At 46.6% G+C, this 26,808-nt stretch overlaps 1 protein-coding gene across 4 annotated transcripts; it reads left to right on the top strand.

The window, feature by feature from the left end:
- The first annotated feature begins 307 nt into the window (after positions 1-307).
- Positions 308-24,847, top strand: ppp2r2ab (protein phosphatase 2, regulatory subunit B, alpha b). Of its 4 annotated transcripts, none has more exons than XM_048259876.1 (10): positions 308-609; positions 3,018-3,095; positions 9,870-9,967; positions 10,499-10,661; positions 13,544-13,656; positions 14,796-14,973; positions 15,314-15,478; positions 18,773-18,942; positions 19,502-19,593; positions 24,546-24,847. In XM_048259876.1, the coding sequence occupies exons 1-10, from the start codon at positions 603-605 to the stop codon at positions 24,823-24,825; spliced, it is 1,344 nt and encodes a 447-aa protein (XP_048115833.1). In that variant the 5' UTR covers positions 308-602; the 3' UTR covers positions 24,826-24,847. The 4 variants fall into 4 exon arrangements, with proteins under 4 accessions (XP_048115833.1, XP_048115832.1, XP_048115831.1 ...); XM_048259875.1 differs by lacking the exon at positions 308-609 and adding an exon at positions 1,124-1,219 and having other exon boundaries at positions 10,502-10,661; XM_048259874.1 differs by lacking the exon at positions 308-609 and adding an exon at positions 1,125-1,219.
- Positions 24,848-26,808: the final 1,961 nt, after the last annotated feature.

The raw sequence follows: 26,808 nt of genomic DNA, 5'->3' as shown, positions 1-26,808 counted from the left end.
CTTTTCTATAGTTTTGTTTATTTGTTTTATGTTTCGCCAAAATGATACACTTATTTATTATACCATAATATTCGAGAGTGATAGCGAGACAGTGAGTAGCAACTGACAGCGCGTCATTGCCGCGTTTCATTCCTTCATTGCATATAGCCTACAAAAACGCACTGAACATCCTCACGCGATCATTCTCTGTTGTCCTCTTGATTGGAAAAAAAGAACTTAGAAATAGTTAAAGACATCTCCCTTTAGAGTTTGACAAGAGAGACGGTGCAGTAGGCCTACGCCCACCTTTTCCGGTCACCCTCCCATCTCTCCCCGCCATCCTCTCCTGGAGAGGGTCGAATGGTGATGACGTGATTGCAGGGAGGGGTTGCGCCATTTTGAATGTGGACAGGACTGTGGGAGGATTGCCTCGGGAGGGAGTGTGAATGAGTTTGAGAGGCAGCCAGAGAGGAAAGAGAGAGTGAAATAGGCAAGAAAACCCAAGCGTTTCAGCTCCACAATCCCGGCTCATCTTTCAGAAGGAACAGGTCTCGCAAACCTGCAACCGGCAAAACGAACCAAGACCGGGGTCCGACATCGAGACTGAGATTCCCTGTCTCGCCATGGCAGGTAATGGAAAAATCGGGCTAGACGTAAAATTAGCTTGATAACTTGCTTCCCATGCAAATAAAGTTATATGTTAATTCATGCAAATTAGAAAGCAAAATCACGATTCCATTGCGGGCACATCGACTGCTCATGAATCTTGGATCATTGCACTTGGGAGATCTGTATAGCTGGCTATTTCTGCTAGCTCGCCAGCTAACGCAGTGGTATCAAGACCATTCCGTTTCCTCCCCACTTCAGCTGAATGGTGTCACGTCTAATGATGAGTTGGACCTCTGACAACGCAATAGCACGACCGGCAATTTGGTCTTATTTACACATTATTCAGACGTTCCGTCTACATGAATAAAAGTTGGTGGGTTTGCTATGTTGGCAGCTCCGTTAGCAGTATGTAATGTTATATGATTCCCGTCCTCTTGCATTGTGGCGGTCCATAACTGTGTAGCCTAAATCAGCTATCCTGCTAGCTGGCTGCAAACCCTTCTTGATAGTCAATTGACAAACTTTGATGTCCCCACTTCGTAGGTTTGTGCTTGACATCAGTCACCAAACTCAGTTTATGGTCCTGAGTTTGTGGAGATGTGGAGACGGAGACATCGCTACCAAGTTGATGGTGAGCTATCTAGCGACAAGTGGTCCTGACCACCGCTGGCTTCGCTTTTGTTGCCTGCTTGATCCGTGAACATCTAGTGTGTCCATGGGCCATGTCTTTGTCATGATGATATGACTGCTTAGGGGAGGACTTTGGGGACAAGGCACGTTGTGTGAGGTCCCACGGGGATTGAGCGCGACAGGAAGTCGTGACGCAAAGAAATGTTCGGAGGATTGATAAAGGGGAAACATCCTTCTGCCTTTCAGACAGAGATGGCGATCACGCAATGCGTGCACATGGGAGAGCAATTGAGAGAAGAGTTTACTTACTACCACTGCCTTGCTGTCCACAGAAACCAGTAAAATAACCGCTAACCCCAACATTATCCAAAGGACACTGTCATGTGTTGCTGAGCTACACTGTGTCCACATTCTGCAAAGCTGTGCCACTTCATTTGTATAGTCTGTCATGACAGCCCAAGGCTCTGTGCTAAGGACCCTAGGGGCCTCCAAATGTGTTTGAGGTGTCCTATAGCTTCTGACCTGCTAAGCTAGGTCTGAATCTTATTGGAGCCTAGGGGCCTCAAAATGTGTTTGGCCTGCTAAGTTAGGTCTGAATCTAGGGGCCTCAAAATGTGTCTGGCCTGCTAAGTTAGATCTGAATCTCATTGGAGCTTAGGGGCCTCGAAATGTGTTTGGTGTATAGCTTCTGGCCTGGTAAGTTAGATCTAAATCTTATTGTCATAACCAGCTTTTCACAGACTGAATAATTCTGAACTTGTTTATTTCTGAGCTTTCTGTGAGATCACATGTCCAAGCTAAAGCCTTTTCCTTCTGTGTTTGGAAATCTCCTTACGCAGTTGGCCGCCCTGGGCTGAGGCCGATCATAAAAGGCTTGCCAAGTTATACGAGATAAAGTGTAAAGGACGCCATGTCAGGTTATTAAACCATTTACGAGGTTTCCACCTATTTCCTGTGGAGACCTCTCGTTGAAACATATTTGATGCACTATGACAAGGAGGTCGGTTGCCTATTCTGTTTGAATGTGAAAGTGAGAGTTTGTTTTCGGCAGGTTGTTGTTGGTTGTAGGCACATGTACTGATCCCTGACCCTCAGGTCATTGTGTTGGACCTTTGATAGTAACGCCTTCTGTGTGTGTGTGTGTCTGTGTGTGTGTGTGTGTGTGTGTGTGAGAGAGAGAGAATGTGTGTGTGTATAAAGAGAGGTAGTGTGTGTTTTGTATGTGAGGGAGGGTGTGTGTGACAGGAGGCCCATGCTTAGTGGCATCACCTCATTCCATTCCTGAGATTCACACAGCCGCATGTAGGGACCCAGCTGTTGTGTGTCTCTGTTCTCCGGTCCTCTGCGCTGGGCACAGTGCTCGAGTGCTGCCCACACCTTGGCATGGTGCCACTGCTATTGGGGACGCTAGCAGTGGGTCTGGGATTGGGAAGGTGTGTGTGTGTGTTCTGACCCACAGACTGTTCAGAGGGTTTGGGTGTGTTCAGAGCTCTAGGTCTGAAGTGTGTGTGTGTGTGTGTGTGTGTGTGTGTGTGTGTGTATGTGTGTGTGTGGGAGAGAGAGAGAGAAGAAGAAGACTGTTTGGATGTATAGGTCTGAAGTGTAGTGAGTTTTGGCTGGGCATTTAGACGGCCGTTGTGTTGGGTGGTTTTGTTTGGGGTTGTGGGCTGTGTGTGTGTGTGTGTGTGTGTGTGTGTTTGGGGCTGTAAGCTGGATGTTGGGTAGCTTTGACTGCGTGTCGTGTCAGGAGCTGCAGGTGCGAGTGACCACACCTGTTCTCACCTGTGCTGTGTTTCCAGGAGCCGGAGGCGGGGGCAATGACGTGCAGTGGTGCTTCTCCCAGGTGAAAGGAGCCATCGATGACGACGTAGCTGAAGGTAAGAACGCCCGGGAGCCACACACACACACACACACACACGCACCCCATATCTCACTACTGCTAGTGGAACTACATTGAAACACAGATTTCCTGTTTGTACTGCCATCCTAGTTTCCTGCTCCTGTCTACATTCCCCATATCTCAACAACACTACAGACTACAGGAGAACATCCTAGTCCTAGAGCCACACAAACACACACACACACACACACACATTCATAACATGTTCTCCCTGTGTCCTGGAGAACCCATGCTAGAATATGCTGCACTCTCTGCATCTTCCTCCTGGCAGACCATTCGTACCAGGACTCCCTCCCTGTGTGTTTCTCCTGCCAGTCCTGGCTGTCAGTCACCCTAACAAGCCGGCTACACCACCAGGCACATAACTGAAGCATGTCGTCCCCCAAGCGTAAAAGATGGTCTCATTTTTTCTAATGCAGGCGCTGCCATCACATCTGGTGTAGCCAGTTCTGTAATTGTTGCAGCATACGCTCCGCGAACAGCTCGCTTCAGTTCCATGCCTAGTGTAGCCTGCCCGTAACACACACACCACACACACCACACACACTTGGCTGGTGCACTGCAAAAAATGAAATCTAACCAAGTGTTATTAATCTTATATTAAGATAAAAAAATCTATTTGGTATTGTTTTTAGTATGAAAAGACTTACCTAGCACACTCCCAAAAGAACATTTTGACTTAATTTAAGAAGACTTTGACTTATTTTAAGGAGTCTTATCAAGACAAATTTGCTTGTTTTTAGGATGAGATGTCTTAATTTAAAAAAAGTTTGACTTATTTTAAGTCAAATGTTTTCACAAGAAAGCGCTAGGTAAGTCTCTTTATACTGAAAACAATACCAACTAGTTTTTTTTTATCTTGATAACACTTGGTGAGATTTTGTTAGATAAGCAGTTTTTGCAGTGTGTAGCCTGCCCATAACACACACACTTCAGTTCCATGCCTAGTGTAGCCCTAAACACACACACACACACACACACACACACACACACACACACACACACACACACACACACACACACACACACACACTTCAGTTCCATGCCTAGTGTAGCCTGCCCATAACACACACACACACACACCACACGCACACACTTGGCTGGTGTAGCCTGCCCGTAACACACACACTTCAGTTCCACGCCTAGTGTAGCCCTTAACACACACACACACTTCAGTTCCATGTCTAGTGTAGCCCGTAACAAACACACACTCACACACACTTTAGTTTCATGGCTGGTGTAGCCTGCCCGTTACGTACACACACACACACCACACACACACTTCAGTTCCATGCCTAGTGTAGCCTGCCCGTAACACACACACACACACTTCAGTTCCATGGCTGGTGTAGTCTGCCCGTTACACACACACACGCACACTTCAGTTCCATGCCTAGTGTAGCCTGCCCGTAACACACACACACACTTCAGTTCCATGGGTGGTGTAGTCTGCCCGTTACACACACACACACACACACTTCAGTTCCATGCCTAGTGTAGCCTACCCGTAACACACACACTTTAGTTTCATGGCTGGTGTAGTCTGTCCATTACACACACACACACACTTCAGTTCCATGGCTGGTGTAGTCTGCCCGTTACACAAACACACACACACACACACTTCAGTTCCATGGCTGGTGTAGTCTGCCCGTTACACAAACACACACACACTTTAGTTTCATGGCTGGTGTAGTCTGCCCGTCACACACTCCCAATGTCCTTCTCCAGCTAGAGCTGCCATGCTAGAACACATCACACACTGCGGGTTTTGCTCCTGATAGACCAGACATACAAGAAGTCCTGCTAAATGTGCTAATCTGGCACACACACACACACACACACACACACACACACACACACACACACACCATATGAGCCACCATGTACAGACAGGATTCCCATGTTCCATGGACATTTTGGATAAATCTTAGAATCTTTAAAATCCATTTTTCCAGACCTGAAAAAAGCCACACGATTCACTGAAAAGTTTTGTAACTTTCCAAGGATTTTCTGTTGTTCATGTGTGTCCTGGAACGTGATGCAATTTCCACTTGTGGCTTAATTAGCCTACTAGAAAAGGAATTCAAAAGGTTGTTGTTTAATTTTCATTCATTACTTGGACCATGTCTTTGTGAGATGCAATTTTGTACCTGTAAGTTTTGAAAGTTCATGAACATTTCATTAAGGGTTCTTCTCAAAAAGTCATGGAAAAGTGTTGAAATGTTGTGAGTGAAAATGGGTGGGACTCTATAGACACACTCCTTGTGTCAGTTGCACTAGGGGAGCGTCTGTACTAGGCACTCCTAGTTTCGCGGAAGAAGTCAAATCTTGGCACACACTCTTGATGTCTGTTGTGAATTGCTTCACCATTGCACACCTGATCTACAACCATGCAGCACATAAGTTCTGCCCATGTATTATCAAGGAATCTGAACACATAGTGTGTGTGTCTTTGTACATTCCAACCCAACTAAGTCACAGTGCCATTCTCTAAAGAATCATAGGTGCAGTCTTTTTTCTGGTAGGTGTAGATTGGTTCTGTGTTGATATTGGCTCTAGGGTAGAATAACTGAGACTGGTATTGTTGTTGAGTTCCTATGGTCACGCAAATCCTGGAAAAAGTTTGGAATTAGAAAATCACCATTTTTAGGCATGTAGGATCAGTTCAGTGAAAATGTTTGAAATTTGATTTTTGATGGACTCACAGTAGATCCCGTGGTCCTTTCCGGATCCCACCCCGACTCTCTCCCACTCACTTCCTGTCAATCTCCACTATCCTATCTAATTAAAGGCATAAAAAGCCCCAAAAAAATATACTTTAAAAAAAAAAAAACAGTAACAAATTACATTTCCAAAGTAACCTGTATATGAGATTCAACACATTCTTTCTGTTGTGTGACTGTGGAATTGCTTTGGATTGCCATGAATTTAATTCCACTTCCTGTCATTCCAATTCAACTTCCGATGGGGCGGAGACAATTCAATTCAGAATCCAATCCATGAATTGAATGGAGACCCATTTTTAAAATTCGGACATTTGCATAAGCCTGATTTCCACCTGTAGTCCCTGAGGTTGTGAAATGTTTTGTGGTGTTCTAGTCAGGTAAGCCTAAATGAGGATTTGTTCGGTAGGCTGGAGTGTGTTGGCAGGAGATGTTCTTTGCTAGCAAGATAGCAGGGGGTCAGGATGCAGGGCCACTGGTAGGGGTGCTTCCGTAGGGAACTGTCACAGCTGTCCACGCCGCATGGGGCAACATTGGGATGACATTTGGCAGCCACCCCCTAGGCACACACACACACACACACACACACACACACACACACACACACACCTTAGCTGGCGGTAGATTAGAGAGAGGAGGTAGAGCTGGCAGTCTATCAGGCACTAGTGTGTGAGTGAGATGGAGGTTCATGTGCCTAATGACACTCAGACATACAGACACTAGTAACGAGACCCCATTGGATGTTAGACTCATTTAACCATTGGCGATGCAAAACATTGTGCAACAAAGTTTAAAAAAAACATTAAAGCAGTTTAAGGTAGAGGAATTAGATGAGGTGCTGATGTCTGATAGCCCTTTTCTACCAGCAGAGAGGGTTTCGTTCCCGTTCGCGATCTAACATTTGAACCGTTCAGAGCATTTTGAGCATTTCGACCAAAAATCGTTTTTTGAACGTGCCACTTTAGTTCAGAGCTTGAACCAAAAATGTTTGTTTTTTTCCTGCAAATCGGAGTGGGCAAGTCATTCTACCGTTCAGAGGGGAGAAGGCTAAGTTTTCCCTACATATCGACCGTTGCCATCAGTAAACAAAACTAGTCAACTAGCACTACACTGCAAACATCAACCAGCATTTTATACAGCTAATTTCTGCCGTTTATTAATCAGCATTTTATTCAGCTAATTCCTGCCATTTATTAACCAGCATTTTACACAGCTAATTCCTGCCGTTTTAAGGGACCACTGTCCTGTTTTTGCATACATCATTAACTCTCATGACTAGGGATGTAACAATATACCGTGAATCGGCTAACAATCGTATGATGCACATGTTGTGAAAGCAAGGACTGTTGTTGCTAAACTTCGGTTAGCATTATTAGCACTCTGCACAAATTTGTTCAAAACTGTTGCATTCAAGTTGACTGCTGAGTAGGGCTGAACGATTAATTGCTGCATAGGCTACATTGCCCAATATGCCCCTCTCCCCTGGTCAGACACCTTAACTAACATAATTCCTGTGGGAAACACTGACTGCAGTTTATTCAACTAAACAAATCGTGAGAATTGCATCATGAACCAAAAATCTTGAATCGTATTGAATCTCGAGTAGAGCGTATCACCACATCCCTATTGATGACGCATCCTTGGTTCCATTCAAAACTGGTGGAAATGCAGTCAAAGAATGAAGGTTCAAAGAATTCTGAATGGAACCGGTTCATGAACGCGTTCTCTGTTGGTCGAAAAATGCCCTGTGCTGGTGTGTGTGTGTGATGGAGGAGGTGCTGGTGTGTGTGTATGATAGAGGAGGTGTTGGTGTGTGTGTGTGTGTGTATGTATGTATGTATGTATGTATGTAATGATCGAGGTGGTGTTGGTGTGTGTGTGATGATAGGATGTGTTGGTGTGTGTGTGTGTGTGTGTGTGTGTGATGATAGAGGTGGTGTTGGTGTGTGTGTGATAGAGGAGGTGCTGGTGTGTGTGTGATGATAGAGGAGGTGTGTGTGTGTGTGTGTGTGTGTGATGATAGAGGTGGTGTTGGTGTGTGTGTGATAGAGGAGGTGCTGGTGTGTGTGTGATGATAGAGGAGGTGTCAGTGTGTGTGTGTGTATGTATGTAATGATCGAGGTGGTGTTGGTGTGTGTGTCTGTGATGATAGAGGAGGTGTTGGTGTGTGTGTGTGATGATAGAGGTGGTGTTGGTGTGTGTGTGTGTGTGATAGAGGAGGTGTTGGTGTGTGTGTGATGGAGGAGGTGTTGGTGTGTGTGTGATGATAGAGGTGGTGTTGGTGTGTGTGTGTGTGTGATGATAGAGGAGGTGCTGGTGTGTGTGTATGATAGAGGAGGTGGTTGTGTGTGTGTGTGTGTGTGTGTGTGTGTATGTATGTATGTATGTATGTATGTAATGATCGAGGTGGTGTTGGTGTGTGTGTGTGTGTGATAGAGGTGGTGTTGGTGTGTGTGTGTGTGATAGAGGTGGTGTTGGTGTGTGTGTGTGATAGAGGAGGTGCTGGTGTGTGTGTGATGATGGAGGTGGTGTTGGTGTGTGTGTGATAGAGGAGGTGTTGGTGTGTGTGTGATTGAGGAGGTGTTGGTGTGTGTGTGTGTGTGTGTGTGATGATAGAGGAGATGCTGGTGTGTGATGATAGAGGAGGTGCTGGTGTGTGTGTGTGTGTGTGATGGAGGAGGTGTTGGTGTGTGTGTGTGTGTGTGATAGAGGAGGTGCTGATGTGTGATGATAGAGGAGGTGTTGGTGTGTGTGTGTGTGTGATGGAGGAGGTGTTTGTGTGTGTGTGTGTGTGTGATAGAGGTGGTGTGTGTGTGTGTGTGTGTGTGTGTGTGTGTGTGTGTGAGAGTGTGTGATGATAGAGGAGGTGTTGGTGTGTGTGTGTGTGTGATGGAGGAGGTGTGTGTGTGTGATGATAGAGGAGGTGCTGGTATGTGATGATAGAGGAGGTGCTGGTCTGTGATCGTGTTAGAGGAGGCACTGACGTCTGAGATATGAGTTGTGTTTCCGCTCCTTTAGGCCGCAGTGTAAACATCTGTTTGCTGCATCAGGCATCCGTGTTGTGAACTTCTCCGCTAGCGTTTAACTAGTGCTGCACAATTTGGGGAAAATATCTTATTGCGATTTTTGTGACAGATATTGCGATATGATGATTTTTGAATGTCAATGAATTGACTCAGTTCAATATTTCAGATGTAGACAGGGATGGACTGTGAAGCTCACCAATCAGAATTGTTGTGCCCCTCACCCACTACGCACACCAACCAACCAGAAGTGCCATAATTAATGAGGAAGAAATGAATATGAGTCAGAAATGTGACAAAATGAACTGTGCACGATTATTTGTAGCTTTTGCGATTGCGTAAATAATCGTGCAGCCCTGCGTTTAACACACTCACACACACACACTCACACACACACACTCTCTCTCTCTCTCTCTCTCTCTCTCTCTCTCTCTCTCATCCCCACATGTTTGTATGTATATCCACACACATGCACACAAAGACCCTGGTGACTACCCCTGCCCCTATAGGCAGTCACTACTGCACAATGGGGCTCCACTGCATCCTTTCTTCAGCATTGTGTTTCTGCTCCACTGCCCAACAAAGGGTTAAGTAAGAGACAGAGAGGTGTGTGTGTGAGAGAGAGAGAGACAAATAGAGCGACAGGCAGTGTGTGTTTTCCAGAAGCAATAGTATCTAGGTTGATGTAAAGAAACTGTGCTGTGGCCAGTGGAAAGTAGGTTGTGTGTGTGTGTGTTGGAGACAGACAGATAGATGATGCTGTTATTGAGTGCATTACTGTTTGACTTGAGCCAGACTCCCCCTCCCTGCTGTTGAGGGAGTAATACACTGCTCTGCGTGTGTGTGTGTGTGTAAAGCAGACATCTACTGGTTCTGTGTGTCACAGCTGTGTCACAGCTGTCACTGACTGAACAGGAGAGAAACTGATTCTAGTACAGATCATGTCAGCTACTATTTAGCCCATTGATGCTAACCTACGTGTGTGTGTGTGTGTGTTTATAGCCGACATCATCTCCACTGTGGAGTTCAACCACTCAGGGGAGCTTCTTGCCACGGGAGACAAAGGAGGCCGAGTGGTCATCTTCCAGCAGGACATAGAGGTAATACACACGCACTACACACACACATACTGCACACACACTATACACACACTGCACACACACTATATATATACACACTACACACTATATACACACACACTACACACACACACAGACACACTAGTATGAGTACAAGATTAGTCAAGACGGGCGTTGTTGTCTCATTTCCTTTCCTACTCTCTTCATCTCTCTCTCTCTCTCTCTCTCTCTCTCTCTCTCTCTCTCTCTGATCTGTCATCTATCCCTCCTTTTTCACAACATCGATAAGGCACCTAAAACCATGATTTTATAAGAATGGACTATCTCTTTCTCTCTATTTCTCTCACATCAAACGATTCTTCACTGGCATGAATGAATAGTCTTTGTTGCCAAAGCTACAGGTATAACATCAACTTTACATTAATATTGATTTAGTATATTATTGATTCCCCTTCTCTCTCTCTCTCTCCCTCTCTCCCTCTCCCTCCCTCCCTCTCTCTCTCTCTCTCTCTCTCTCTCTCTCTCTCTCTCTCTCCCTCCCTCTCTCCCCAGAAGAGTCAGCCTCAGTGCCGTAGTGAGTACAATGTTTACAGCACCTTCCAGAGCCATGAGCCTGAGTTTGATTACCTGAAGAGCCTGGAGATCGAGGAGAAGATCAACAAGATCCGCTGGCTGCCTCAGAAGAATGCCGCCCAGTTCCTGCTGTCCACTAATGGTCAGTACACACATACACACGCACACACACACACATACACATATACAGAGCTCTGGAAAAAATTAAGAGACCACTGCACATTTTTCTGATGTCATCCTAGAGTTGCAGAGAGACATTCGAATGAGTTGCCAGTCATATTCAAATTGGCAGTGGTCTCTTAATTTTGAATATGACCGACAACTCATTCGAATGTCACTCAGCAACTGTAGGATGACCATTCAGGCAAAAGTGCAGTGGTCTCTTCTTTTTTTTCCAGTGCTGTACATATGTGTATGCACGCACATGCCCACATGGGTCATCTGCACAAACCTATAGAAACCCAGAAGCCTCTCTGTTAACTAGACACACACGCATGCACATGCACATGCACATGCACATGCACACACACACACGCGCGCGCACACACACACACACACACACACACACACACACACACACACACACACACAGTTCCTTAGCAGCTCGAGATGGTTGGCCCAAACTGCTTCCAGGTCAAAAACCTCCTAACCCTGTGTGTGTGTCCGTGTGTGGCATGCAGCCTTATGCTCTGAGTGTGTGTGCTTGTGTGTGTGTGTGTGTGTGTGTGTGCTTGTGTGTGTGTGTGTGTGCTTGTGTGTGTGTGTGTGTGTGTGTGTGTGTGTGTGTGAGAGAGAGATGAGCAGAAAGAGATAGATGTCCAGTTCCACCCAGACGGTTAAATCACACAGATATGAGTCAGATCCCGTCTCTGTGGTTCTCTCATCCGAATGGACTATAAATACTCACCTTACACAACAGGAGAGTATTTTTAAGAGTGTGGGAGCGAGGGCCACTCTTTACGCCCTCGGCGGCCCACACACACACACACACACACACACTCCGTTGCTCATCTCATATGGAGAAATAAAAGGGGTTAGCCCCCCCATAAATAAATAGGCTCTGATCAGGTGCTTCCTGTGTGAGGGCGAGAACCAGGGCACGTTTGGTCTCGAAGCGTTCTGCATGGTTTCCGGGGTGAATGACAAAACGATGTGCAACAGGCTATGAGATGCATACTCCCATATTCTCACTGTGCCACAGGCTATGAGATGCATACTCCCATATTCTCACTGTGCCACAGGCTATGGGATGCATACTCCCATATTCTCACTGTGCCACAGGCTATGAGATGCATACTCCCATATTCTCACTGTGCCACAGGCTATGAGATGCATACTCCCATATTCTCACTGTGCCACAGGCTATGAGATGCATACTCCCATATTCTCACTGTGCCACAGGCTATGAGATGCATACTCCCATATTCTCACTGTGCTACAGGCTATGAGATGCATACTCCTATATTCTCACTGTGCCACAGGCTATGAGATGCATACTCCCATATTCTCACTGTGCCACAGGCTATGAGATGCATACTCCCATATTCTCACTGTGCCACAGGCTATGAGATGCATACTCCCATATTCTCACTGTGCCACAGGCTATGAGATGCATACTCCCATATTCTCACTGTGCCACAGGCTATGAGATGCATACTCCTATATTCTCACTCTGACTGACCAGGCTATGAGATGCATACTCCCATATTCTCACTCTGACTGACCAGGCTATGAGATGCATACTCCCATATTCTCACTCTGACTGACCAGGCTATGAGATGCATACTCCCATATTCTCACTCTGACTGACCAGGCTATGAGATGCATACTCCCATATTCTCACTGTGCCACAGCCTATGAGATGCATACTCCTATATTCTCACTGTGCCACAGGCTATGAGATGCATACTCCCATATTCTCACTCTGACTGACCAGGCTATGAGATGCATACTCCCATATTCTCACTCTGACTGACCAGGCTATGAGATGCATACTCCTATATTCTCACTCTGACTGACCAGGCTATGAGATGCATACTCCTATATTCTCACTCTGACTGACCAGGCTATGAGATGCATACTCCCATATTCTCACTCCTGACTGACCAGGCTATGAGATGCATACTCCCATATTCTCACTCTGACTGACCAGGCTATGAGATGCATACTCCCATATTCTCACTCTGACTGACCAGGCTATGAGATGCATACTCCCATATTCTCACTCTGACCAGACACTTCCTCTGCTCAGGTACTTCCTGTGTTGGGTGAATACTGTTTCATGACCAACACTTCAGGGTGTGTGTGCGCGTGCGTGTGTGCGTGTGTGAGAGAGAGAGTCTCTGTGTATGCACACTTTCTGGTGTGCTCAAAGATGTGTGTGTATATCTGCCCAGTTCTATGTTGTTTGTATGTGTCCTGACTAGTGTTGTGCATCTGATCTGACCGATATGTTGGGAGATTCTGACGAATGTGCAGGGAGTGTGTAGTATGTGTGTGTTGAGTGTTGAGTGTGTGTGTGTGTGTGTGTGTGTGTGTCATTTTGTGATGTGTAGTATGTGTGTGTTGTGTGTGTATCATGTCGTGTTGTGTAGTATGTGTGTGTTGTGTGTTTAGTGAGCCTGTGTGTGTATCGTGTAGTGTAGTGTGTGTGTGTGTATCTTGTGTAGTATGTGTGTGTTGTGTGTTTAGTGAGTGAGTGTGTGTGTGTGTATGTGTGTGTTGTGTGTTTAGTGAGCCTGTGTGTGTATCGTGTAGTGTAGTGTGTGTGTGTGTGTTGTGTGTTTAGTGAGTGTGTATATCTTGTTATGTAGTATGTGTGTGTTGTGTGTTTAGTGAGCCTGTGTGTGTATCGTGTAGTGTTGTGTGTTTAGTGAGTGTGTGTATCTTGTGTAGTATGTGTGTGTTGTGTGTTTAGTGAGTGAGTGTGTGTGTGTGTATCGTGTTGTGTGTTGTGAGTGTGTGTGTGTGTGTATTGTGTTGTGTAGTATTTGTGTTGAGTGTTTTGTCTCTGTTGGTCTGCAGATAAAACCATTAAGCTGTGGAAGATCAGTGAACGGGACAAGAGACCTGAGGGATACAACCTGAAGGAGGAGGATGGACGCTACAGAGACAACAGTACAATCACAACACTACGGGTACACACACACACACACACACACACACACACACACACACACACACACACACACACACCCTGAAGGAGGAGGATGGACGCTACAGAGACAACAGTACAATCACAACACTACGGGTGCACACACACACACACACACACACACACACACACACACACCCTGAAGGAGGAAGATGGACGATACAGAGACAACAGTACAATCACAATACTACGGGTACACACACACACACACACACACACACACACACACACACACACACACACACACACACACACACACACACCCTGAAGGAGGAAGATGGACGATACAGAGACACTAGTACAATCACAACACTACGGGTACACACACACACACACACACACACACACACAACCTGAAGGAGGAGGATGGACGCTACAGAGACAACAGTACAATCACAACACTACGGGTACACACACACACACATAACCTGAAGGAGGAGGATGGACGATACAGAGACACTAATACAATCACACGATTGCATGCATGCACACATTTACACACACAGACACACACACACACACACACACACACACACACACACACACACATACATACACAAAATATTTTATCATGTATGGCATTTATACAGATTCCGTCCAATGTTACATTTCTCTCATATGTATATGCTAGGTAAGCACCTCTATGCAAATCTACCACCCCAGCCCCCAACACACACACACACACACACACACACTAATGCAAGCATGCATTTTATCATGCCTGTACTTAAACCCACACACATACCTCACAGGTATGCTGGTGCACCGACATACTGAACATTGCTATGGGTTGTACAAGTATGTGCACATCTCTCATCTCTTACACACACACACACACACACACACACACACACACACACACACACACACACTTGTAAATGCACCAGCGGGCAGCCAGGAAGCTGCTTTGTTCCAAATGAGGCCGGTGTGTGCTGGTCCTCCCCCTCTCTGTGTGTATGTATATATACACACACACACACACACCATCGAAGTGGGGCTTGCATACCCCTGTTTCAGGTTTCAGGGAGAAGCCCCTAGAAACTATATATAGTGCTCCACTGGGACACACACACACACTCTCACACACACTCATGCACCCCTCTCGCTCCCTGTCCCCACCAGGTACCAGTGTTCCGGCCCATGGACCTGATGGTGGAGGCCAGTCCACGCAGGATCTTTGCCAACGCACACACCTACCACATCAACTCCATCTCCGTCAACAGCGACAACGAGACCTACCTGTCCGCCGACGACCTCCGCATCAACCTTTGGCACTTAGAGATTACTGACCGAAGCTTCAGTATCCTGACTGTGTGTGTGTGTGTGTGTGTGTGTGTGTGTGTCTCTCTCAGAGAGTTGTGCATCCCTGTGGCCGCCTTCTCTAAGTGGAGTGTTTGTGCCACCTCACCTGAGTAGTAAGACTGCATCTTCAGTGTGTTAGTGTTTGTGAGTGTGTGTGTTTGTGAGAGTGTGAGTGTGTGTGTTTGTGAGAGTGTGAGTGTGTGTGTTTGTGAGAGTGTGAGTGTGAGTGTGTGTTTGTGAGTGTGTGTGTGTGTGTTTGTGAGTGTTTGTGTTCATTAGCGTGTGAGTGATCTCTGACTAGACATCATGTTATTGTATCTTGACCTGTGACCTCTAAGACGTTGTGGACATAAAGCCGGCCAACATGGAGGAGCTGACGGAGGTGATCACTGCGGCGGAGTTCCACCCCCACCAGTGCAACACCTTCGTCTACAGCAGCAGCAAAGGCACCATCCGCCTGTGTGACATGCGCGCCTCGGCACTCTGCGATAAGCACTCTAAACGTGAGTATACTCACTAGTTTCACAGCATACTGCATATTAAAGACAAGCACTCTAGACGTGAGTATAATCACTAGTCTCACAGCATACTGCATATTAAAGAGAAGCACTCTAAACGTGAGTATACACAGCATACTGCATATTAAAGACAAGCACTCTAGACGTGAGTATAATCACTAGTCTCACAGCATACTGCATATTAAAGACAAGCACTCTAGACGTGAGTATAATCACTAGTCTCACAGCATACTGCATATTAAAGAGAAGCACTCTAAACGTGAGTATACACAGCATACTGCATATTAAAGACAAGCACTCTAAACATGAGTATACTCACTAGTCTCTCAGCATACTCCTTATTAAAGACAAGCACTCTAAACGTGAGTATACTCACTAGTTTCACAGCATACTGCATATTCAAGACAATCACTCTAAACGTGAGTATACTCACTAGTTCCACAGCATACTGCATATTAGACAAGCACTCTAAACATGAGTATACTCACTACTGCTTATTATTTGCATTCGTTTTATGATGTATTACTGCACTTCAAACATGAGTATTTGCACTAGTTTTAAGGCATACTACTGGACTTCAAACACAAACATTTTGCACGTTTGCAAGTTTTAGGGCATAGTGCACTTCAAGCATGATCATCAGTTTCACATGAGGCTGTACTCCAAAGTATCCTCACTAAGTAAGGTGTAGTGTAGTGAAATCCAGTCCAAATGTGAGTATATTCACAAGTCTAAATTGTATGCAGTGCTTTAAATAAGTACATTCACAAATCTAACACTAACTGGCACTAACTGCACACTAAAATTGGTAGGTAACGTCATACTTTGCTATGAAGTGCCTTCATCCTATCCCCTCCAGTTGTGAGTATATTTGCTACACAAAGTATATTAGCCACACGACATTCTGGTCTTCATACAGTATGTTGAGGATACCAGCCAATTCAATATACTCTACTACTAACATACTACGTAGTATACTGGCTCGTGATCCAGTGTTCTGCCAGCCTCCCCGTTAAGCTCAGTCCTCATTGGCTGTGTGGCCTTTCTGGTTCTGCATCATGGCATCATGGAAAGATTTCATTGTGTCCTGAGGTGAGACCACAAGGGGTCTCCGCTGTAATCCTGCAGGGGCACGGGTGGGCAGTCTGGCTGCCGCGCCACAATATGCTTTCTCAGGTCACCTTGGGATCCATTGTTCTGTTTCCTGTAGACTCAGTCAGTTCAGGGCCTAAAAAAGGAACCCTCTGGAACATGTACTGTACCACGGAACTTAGCAGAGCAGAGAGCAGCCACATGCAGAGACCTCTAGAACAGATAGCAGGCACGTTGAGAGAATTCTAGAGCAGAGAGCAGGCAGATTGAGAGAACTCTAGAACAGAGAGCAGCCCCGTAGAGAGTATTCTAGAAGAGAGAGCAGGCACATGCAGAGAACTCTAAAGCAGAGAACAGCCACATTACCAGGGCAACAGAACAGACAGAGGAAGCACATACACAGTTGTTGTAGATGTTCCGATTGGTTTTGCTTTAATGCCACATTATTACCAATAGGTATTTAGGGTATTGTTTTAAAGGTATTATTAAAAAAAAACAATGCAGTAGGATATTCAGAGATTCAGATGGTAGACAGGTACACACACAGAGCTTCAGAGCAGAGTGGGCAGGCTCCTGGACAGACATGTCTAGAGTAGGCCCCACACACAGCGCCTCATATCTGTGCATGTCATGGCAACACCGGTCATAAAAGCTGCCACGAGCGCAGTGCTCTGCAATAGAGAACAGAGCAGATGCATGTGCCACTCCAGAACAGCAGAGGGCAGCGTTGTGCCACATCTTGCCCCCGAAGGGTGCCTCTGTTCTGGCTGGTTGTGTAAGTGGGCCTTTTCCAAACTAGCCCCTACACCCTCTCCCTAACCAATTCCACTATGTTTGTGTGTGTTCACGTGGGGACCTGCCATATTGACTCCCATCCCAAAGCCAATTTGCCAGAAATGGAAGCTGGTATAATGCCGTAGTGGCAGTAATGCCCTAAATAGCAAGTCTGCATCGATGCTCACTTAGCGAGCATGTGCAAGCAACACCTGAACTCAACCTGTCAGCTTTTTTGCCACATGGCAGTATTTGTTTAATCAAAGTGAAATTTGCATCATAGCAGTGAAAGTGATATTTGTAGCATAAGCAGTAAAATGTGGAACATCAAAAAGAAGTAGACTTTAATAATACAAAACACCAAAACACACACACCTGGTCATGTCGCAGCTTAATAATACAAAACACCAAAGCACACACACACCTGATCATGTTGCATGCTCTGAGTACAGAACTCTCAGCAGGCACACATGCAAAGATTCAGAGAGAGAGAGAGCAGGCACATGTACAGAACGACAGGATAGAAGAGCAGTCACATGCGTACAAAAGAACTAGCCTGGTCCTACCATACAGTACTCTCGTACATTTCATAATGTACAGAGAGTCTGGCCCCTTTCCATTGCCAAGCGTTAACTTCCTTGAAGGCGAGTACTCTGAAGTTTAAAACTATTGGATCTGCCCAGAGCCACTCTGGATCTGCCATAACCAATCGCTAACATTTGGTTGTGACGTATGTCATGCTCAAACTCTGATCGCTGATTGGACAGGTAAAATTTGGCCTGAGAAGACCCGCGAGGCCCCAGCTGTGGCGCGGCTGGCTGGGGCACCTACACCGTACGCCGGCGACCCGGGTTTGATTCCCGCCCCGTGGTCCTTTCCGGGTCCCGCCCCGACTCTCTCTCCCACTCGCTTCCTGTCATTCTCTACTGTCCTATCAAATTAAAGGCATAAAAAGCCCCAAAAAAACAAAACAAAAAAAAAAAAACAAAGAAGACCCGCGAATATACAGACGACGTACTGAGAGGAAATTAAAACTGAGCGGAAGTATGTAGAAGGGTGGAGCCAGGCTACATAAGATCAGATGAAGAGCGGTCACATCCGTCCAGTTTCAGATCAGAGAACAGACACCAGTACAGAGGCATGGAGAAGATGCCAGACACATCAAGGAGCATATCATTGTGTTAACAGAACTCTGAGATTTTACGCCATCTTGTGTCATTTGTGTTTCTGAGGAAGGTCAATATAGCCGGAACACGAAGGCCTGTGGGCCTTGCTTAGTTAAAGTTTTTATTTTTTCGTTCATATTTTTGCTTCTAAACAGTGTCTTTGTTTCTTTCTCTTGTTTGACCCTTTTTTAAAAGGGATTTTGAACAGTTTGATGTGATTTTGACTGGATTGTCTGTCTACCTGCAGTGTTTGAGGAGCCCGAGGATCCGAGTAACAGGTCATTCTTCTCCGAGATCATCTCTTCCATCTCGGACGTCAAGTTCAGCCACAGCGGCCGCTACATGATGACACGGGACTACCTGTCCGTCAAGATCTGGGACCTCAACATGGAGAACAGGCCAGTGGAGACTTATCAGGTAGGTGTGTGTGTGTGAGGTGGGATAGATCATATGAGAAGCTGGAAGCTGTGAGGATGAGATGGGTCATTTAATTGAGTGTGTGTTTGTGTATGTCAGGTCAGGTCAGTTTTGTTTGTATAGCGCATTTCACATGCACAGAGTGCAACCCAAAGCGCTCCACGGACAAACAGCATGCCAGACGGAGCGGAGAAAGACACCAGCGTACCCGTTACTAGGCAACCGCTGTACATAAAACACACATGACCCAACGCAGGAGTGTAGAGTTCATGTGGTCTGACAATATTGGATGTTATTTACTAAGACAGCCACTAGGAGGAGCTCTGTGGTAAACTTGAGTCTTTGTTCTGATGATCATCACAGATGTCCAGTCACAAGTGAAATATGGGGGGGTTTTGGGATTTTCAGGAAATTTCAGGAATGTTTTTTTTTTTTTTTGCAGTGTTCTGTAACCTCTTCCCTCACTGTAGATTTCCAAATGTTTCATGTCAATGGTTGCATACACACACACACTACACATGTCCCAGTGAGTCTCTAATGTTGTGTGTTTGATCCTTAGGTGCATGAGTACCTGAGGAGTAAGCTGTGCTCACTGTATGAGAACGACTGCATCTTTGATAAGTTTGAGTGCTGCTGGAACGGGAACGACAGGTGAGACACACACACACACACACACACACACACTGCTGCCAGCATGTCTTTTTAGTCCAATTCAGTTCCTTTTCATTCACTGAAACCCTGTATCACTGCCAGTCTGAGTAATGTTCCTGGTAAGTGCTGTGCTTATCTTTGGGTTCTCTGTGGAAGGTCTCCCTCAGCGTTGGAACCTGTAGGCACCCCTCTTGTAACACTGCACAGGTCCACCTTGCTGTGAAATCAGCCTAGTAATGCTGGGGAAACTGAGACCCCATGGCAAGTGTTTGTGTGTGTGTGTGTGTGTGTGTGAGTGTGTTTTTGTGTTGATGCTGGTAGCGAGCTGGTTGTTTATCAGGGAGGAGTATCGCTGGAGTGTAGCCTAGCTATCACCAGACCAAACTCAATCTTTTAGGATTGAACATTACTGTAGTCTGGGGAGTCTGCTCTGCATTTTCTACTGCACAAGAGGCGTGATCAACTGGCATAGATCAAATTACTCTGTACGCAATTGGACAGTCCTTCAAGACCGATAGACCAATCAGACCAACGATCCGAGTGCGCCAGGTGGATAAGCCGGTTTGTGATTGGTCCCCACAGATTGGTTTTTTTTTTGTTGTTTTTTTTAAGTATATTTTTTGGGCTTTTTATGCCTTTAATCAGATAGGATAGTGGAGATTGACAGGAAGCGAGTGGGAGAGAGAGTCAGGGTGGGATCCGGAAAGGACCACGGGGCGGGAATCGAACCCGGGTCGCCGGCGTACGGTGCAGGTGCCCCAGCCAGTTTTTTGTCATTCCCCACTTTGGAGCTGGGGAAATTTTAAGCCCCACCTGACTGACCCTATCAACCCGGCAAAATGGTAACATTTTATTTATTTATTTATTTATTTATTTATTTATTTATTTATTTTTTCCGCATTTTGATTCCATGTTAGATTTCCCGCCTTGGTATGCTGGATCAGATGTTATTTGAACTCATATGTCGGTCTATTTATGACTCTTTTGTTTGTGTGTGGTTATTTTGTTTTAATATACACACACATCCAAGATGGCGATGCGTGCACACGCAGCGACCTCTCTCTGTCCCAACCGAACGGTGTTTTGTTTGTTTAAAAAGTGTTTGTCCGAAAGTTTTACGTATTCGTCTCGTCTTACTACGTCGTACTACAAGTACAGCAGGCAGTTTCTACTGGACATCTGCAAAAACAAGTTTTGCCGCGTTCTGGACTTTGCAACAGAGACGCTAAAGGAACTCTGACTACTCCGGCCTGCAACAACACCAGACTCGCCTGCTACTCCTCCCCCGGAAAGAAAGCGTCGGAAGTGGTGTGCGAGGAAGCAGAAGAGGGGCAAGCGCGGAGGCGTCCGGGCCAGGCTAGCAGCCAACCCAACTCGCCCAGCCATACCATCCATTCTCCTGGCAAATGTACGATCACTGGACAACAAAATGGATTACATACGACTGTTGAGATCAACAAACCGGACAGTGAGTAACTGCTGTGTGCTCGTCTTCACTGAGACTTGGTTAAATGACAACTTTCCGGACTCTGCTGTACAACTGGAGCAGCTAGCATGCAATCGAGCAGACGGGGCCATTGTAAAGGGAGGAAAATCACGAGGAGGAGGAATCTGTGTTTACATCCGTGACTAATGGTGCCGGGACACTGTAGTAGTATGCAAACACTGCTCACCACTGGCGGAGTTTATGATCATAAAGTGCCGTCCTTTTTACCTGCCAAGGGAAATTACTGCGATTCTGCTAGTCGCAGTATACATCCCGCCTACCAACAACAACAGCGATAAGAACGCGGCTCTTAGTAAACTGTACCAGGCTGTCAGTGAACAACAGACGGCACACCCAGACGGTTTCACCATCTTCGCCTGAGATTTTAACCATCCAGATCTTAAAACTGTTCTTCCAAAGCTACACCAGCATGTTGATTTTCCAACAAGAGGAGACAACATCCTGGACCTGGTCTACACTACACACAAAGGAGCATACAAAGCCACCCCCCTCCCCCACATTGGACTTTCTGACCATATCACTGTTATGCTAATGCCCGCATACAGACAAAGAGTAAAAGCAAACAAACCGGTTCGTAAGCAGGTAAAAGTGTGGCCTGAGGGAGCCTCCGATGCTCTTCAAGACTGCTTTGACACAACAGACTGGGAAATGTTTAAGCAGGCAGCCACTTACAACAACCAGACAGACATAGAGGAGTATACAGACACTGTAACCTCTTACATCACCAAGTGCATCGATGATGTGACCCACATAAAAGACATTACTCGGGCTAACTGGAAGCCATGGCTGACGGGGGATGTCCTCAGGCTGCTGAGGGCCAGAGACAAAGCCTACAGAGCAGGGCATTCAGGACTTCACGGACTACAAGCCCGCGCCACAGAGCTGTGAGGGCAACATCCCTCTACTCAACAATCTGAACCGCTTCTTTGCTCGCTTTGAAGCACAAAACAGCACCTGCCCACAGAAGACCCCTCCCCCTCCACACGAGCAGCCCCTGTGCCTCTCTGCCGACAGCGTGAAGAGGACACTTGCTGCTTGAGGACACCCGTAAGGCAGCAGGCCCAGACAACATCCCAGGTCGTGCGCTGAAGGACTGCGCTGAGGAGCTTAAGGATATCTTCAGACATCTTTAACACTTCCCTGAAGCAAGCCATCGTCCCATCATGTTTCAAAGCTGCCACCATCATACCTGTGCCGAAGAAAACTGCTCCATCCTGCTTTAATAATTACCGCCCCGTGGCACCATAATACCACAACAACTCATCTGCAAACTTGACAAACTGGGACTCCGTACCTACCTCTGCAACTGGCTACTGGACTTCCTCTGTCAGAGGCCTCAAGTAGTACCTGTTGGCAACAATATCTCAAGCAGCATCACACTGAGCACAGGGGCAAGGCTACACACTTCTGCTGCTCTTACATAACTTGCACCTCTATGCCACTTGCATACTTAGGTCAAACAGAACTACCTCAGCCATTTATTGGCCTGACTTTTGCACTATTATATTGACTGTCTACTGTATGCAAAATTGCACAATTTCAACCCACATTTTGCTGCTCTTATTTCTTCATTGTATGTGCCTTCTTATTTACTTTTTATATTGTTTACTTGAATGTTATGTTTGTCTCCACCGTGGGATGGTGGGAAACGTAATTTCGATCTCTTTTGTATGTCTTGACATGTGAAGAAATTGACAATAAAGCAGACTTTGACTTTGATATATGATCTTCCTTGTCAACAAAAAAGGTATTATTAAAAATAGGCACAAAAATACCCCATACTTTGAGAACCACTGCATTATTCTGACATGGGAGACTCTGCGTTGTTGCAGGTACTAGATTGCACATTTGGCTGGTTCTGAGTTTCTGTGTAGCCCGTCTAGGGGCAACGGAGGGGTAATTTGGATGGCTGGGGGTTTCTGCACTGGTGTAGACTGAGAGTCTTTTTGGCTGCGCTGTGGTAGCCCTGGGTGCGGTTGCACACTGGTTATCTCACACAACCAGCACTGAGTGGCTGTCAGACCAGCCCTTTACACACACACACACACACGCTCATACACATGTACGCAAGCAGCTATTACTTTCATTTGAACACACACACACACACACACGCGCACACACACTGCTCACCATCTCTTGGGTGGGTTTCCTGCTTGCTCCAATTCGTTCTGCCTCATAGGAAATGATGGGCACGTTCATTTCCACTGTAGGGTAAAACCCCCTGTGTCTGGGGAAAGGTCTGCGACTTTTCTTTGGGCTAGAGCAGGGACATGGCCCGAAGGCCTTCAGTGTGTTCCTAGAGTCAGACAGGGAAGGACCAGGGCTTAAAATGGGACTTTTTGAACGTAATACAACAATCAACACGTAGAAAAGAGTAAAAGGACAAGATGGAACTTTTTGAATTTCTCTCGCGTGTACCGTTTACACAGTCAGTGCTTAAGCCACAAAAATGGAGTAGTTAAGGAAATCAGGCCTTATCTGATCCTGAGAGCGTTATCTGACACTCACTGCAGCAATAGTGGCTTTAGGGTGGTAGAATGTCCGTGTGCAGGGACTCTGTATCCATATCATGTGGCTTTAGGGAGGTAGAACTCGGTGTCTATATCAGTGAAATTAGCAACAGGTTTTTGATAGTCAATTCACATTCATTGTCTGGATGTCTGAACTTTCTAATCCATGTACGTTACACACACACACACACACACACACACACACACACACTAGAAGCAGTGAGCTCACCAGGAGTACACATAGACACCTGGAGCAGAGTAGGGGGTAAAGCCCTTACATCATGGTGTACCTTGCACTGGGTTGACCATGGACTGTACAGTATATAGAACAGTCTATGGTGTTGACCAAGTGTGTGTGGTCCAGCCCTGCATCTGCCAAAGCCCATGGGTGCTAGCGCCTCTTACCAGCACTACCCAAGCCCATGGGTGCTAGCGCCTACAGCACTACCCAAGCCCATGGGTGCTAACGCCTCTTACCAGCACTACCCAAGCCCATGGGTGCTAACGCCTCTTACCAGCACTACCCAAGCCCATGGGTGCTAGCGCCTACAGCACTACCCAAGCCCATGGGTGCTAGCACCTCTTACTAGAGCACTACCCTCAAGGCCCAGAGGGAGGTGTACTTAACATACATACAGCGCAGCTCTCATGCCAGCTGGGTACAGGGTTAAAGTTACAGAGGCAAAACATTAACCCTGTTTCTTTCTCTTGTTCTTTTCACTCTCTCTCTCCCCCCTTTTCTCTCTTTGTTTCTCTCACTCTCCCCCTCTCTCTCCCCCTCTTTCTCTTTTTCTCTCTCTCCCTCTCTCTCCCACGTTTCTCTCTCTCTCCCTCCCTCTCTCCCTCCCTCTCTCCCCGTTTCTCTCTCCCACTCTCTCCCACGTTTCTCTCTCTCTCTCTCTCCTCTCCTCCCCCTCTCTCATATCCTCTCTCAGTGTGGTGATGACGGGCTCCTACAACAACTTCTTCCGCATGCTGGAGCGCACGCAGCGGCACGACGTCACCCTGGAGGCGTCGCGCGAGTGCAGCAAGCCGCGTCAGGTGCTGAAGCCGCGCCGCGTGTGCGCCGGCGGCAAGCGCAAGAAGGACGAGATCAGCGTGGACAGCCTGGACTTCAACAAGAAGATCCTACACACCGCCTGGCACCCGCAGGAGAACGTCATCGCCGTGGCCACCACCAACAACCTCTACATCTTCCAGGAGAAAGTGAACTAAGCCAGCGCCGCCGCCCGCCACAAAAAAAAAGTCCGTCCACACTCGGCCGAAAAAAAAAAAAAAAGTAATTTGATCACCCGTTGTTGTTGTTTGTCGTCGTCGTTGAAGGGGAACATCTCGGTCAACACCGTCGAAACTTTCTTAACAACGAAAGACTGGGAAAATATTTGAGGGGAAAAAAAAATGATTGCATAAAGGATAAAAACAAACTGCTGTTGACCATCGCCAGGCATCGCATAACCATCATGACGTAACCCCCCTTGGATGGGACAAACTGGCGACGTTTGATGACGTGTTCGGTTGGCGCCAGAGTGTGCCCAGTTCATACCCGTGTTGGTTGGGCCCATTTGAGGGCTCAGTGGCGCGTGACACTCACCTCATTTTGATGGTGATGATGTGCCAACCTCAGTCTGTACCCCCTCCCCCATCCACGTACCCCCCCTCAATCTACCCACCTGTACTCTCATACACCCAACTACGCCCTCCTGCCACCCCAAACCATCACCCACTGACACCACCCCATACCCAATCAGATACCCAACTACCCCCTCACCAATCCATCTGCCCTCTTACCCACTCAAATACCCCCTCATCCGCTCAACTGCCCCTTCTCATCCCTCAACTACCCCCTCTTATCCGCTCAACTGCCCCTTCTCATCCTTGAGTTTGTTCAGATGGCCCCACCAGGCTGCTGCGGTTCCTTAAACGCCCTGCTCTCTTGCTTTTTGTGCCATTCGCTATTTTCCTCTGAGTTTGTCAAACTGCCAATTTCTTTAAAGTTCCACATTATGTTGCAAACGTTGCCCCATGCCTCATGTTTGTTTTCTGCTCTTATTAGAATGCTGTCATCTTAATTTTCAAAAGCCCGCTGAAACGTTCCCAGTATGGAGACGCACACATTCACACAGACTCACATACACAGAGAGAGAGAGAGAGAGAGAGAGAGCGAGATCTTGCAGGCGTGACTCCCAAACAAACTGGTGTGGAACCAGCTTGGACTTTTTTACATGCTACTCCCAAGAATGTAAGTACATGTTATACCCACAGAGCGGTATGTGTGTGTGTGTGTGTGTGTGTGTGTGTGTGTGTGTGTGTCTCTCTGTCTCTGTCTCTGTCTCTGTCTGTGCGTGTTTGTTTGCGTGGTCAGGGGGCAAAATGGCGATCATCCCCAACTCGTGAGTGAACTGGACTCAGTACTGGATCTCCCAGCTGTGGACTTGCTCACTCGAACACTGAAGTGGGGCAGCCTGCTGAAGCCCCCCCACCCCTCTCCCTTTTCTCTCTCTGATGGTCTGATCCAGGAAGTCCTCGCCACCATATGTGACTTACTGTAACCCCCTTCTCTGATGGTCTTATCCAGGAAGTCCTTGCGCCGGACGTGACTTACTGTACCCCAGCCTCCTCCTCCCCATTCTGTATGTTTTTTTTCCTTTTCTCTAGTTGCAGAGAAAATGCAAGTCAGGAAAGAAGCACATAGATAGAGATTATAGGAAAAACAAACAAAAAAACGGTATTTATAAATGGAACAAACATTACAACCCGAGTCGTCTCTTCATTTCAGTATTTTTCCCAGGGAGTATGCATGTATGTATACTCACTCTCTCACTCTCTCACTCTCTCACTCTCTCACTCTCTCACTCTCTCACTCTCTCACTCTCTCACTCTCTCACTCTCTCACACAGAACAATACAAGGAGTATGCACAAGTATGTACTTAAGCACACACACTCTCCCTCTCACACCACCAGACAGGTCCCATATGAGTACTTCTCCCCTGAGCTGAACTCTTGGTCAGGAGGTGTCCAGCCCCAGGAGGACTGAGCGGTGCACTACAAAGCAAGATTAGTGGGTTAGCAAGGCGTTACAAGGACCTGTATTCATTTAGCACTTTTGTCCAGAGCGACTTACAGAAGGAAAATAACACTGTTCAAAGGAATTACTACTGCACAGGTCAAGACTACTATTACTGGAGGGGTAAGAGTAC

Source organism: Alosa alosa, chromosome 12 (genome assembly GCF_017589495.1).
Source record: "Alosa alosa isolate M-15738 ecotype Scorff River chromosome 12, AALO_Geno_1.1, whole genome shotgun sequence".
NCBI classification, from domain to species: domain Eukaryota; kingdom Metazoa; phylum Chordata; class Actinopteri; order Clupeiformes; family Clupeidae; genus Alosa; species Alosa alosa.
This window is presented reverse-complemented; position numbering and strand designations above follow the sequence as displayed.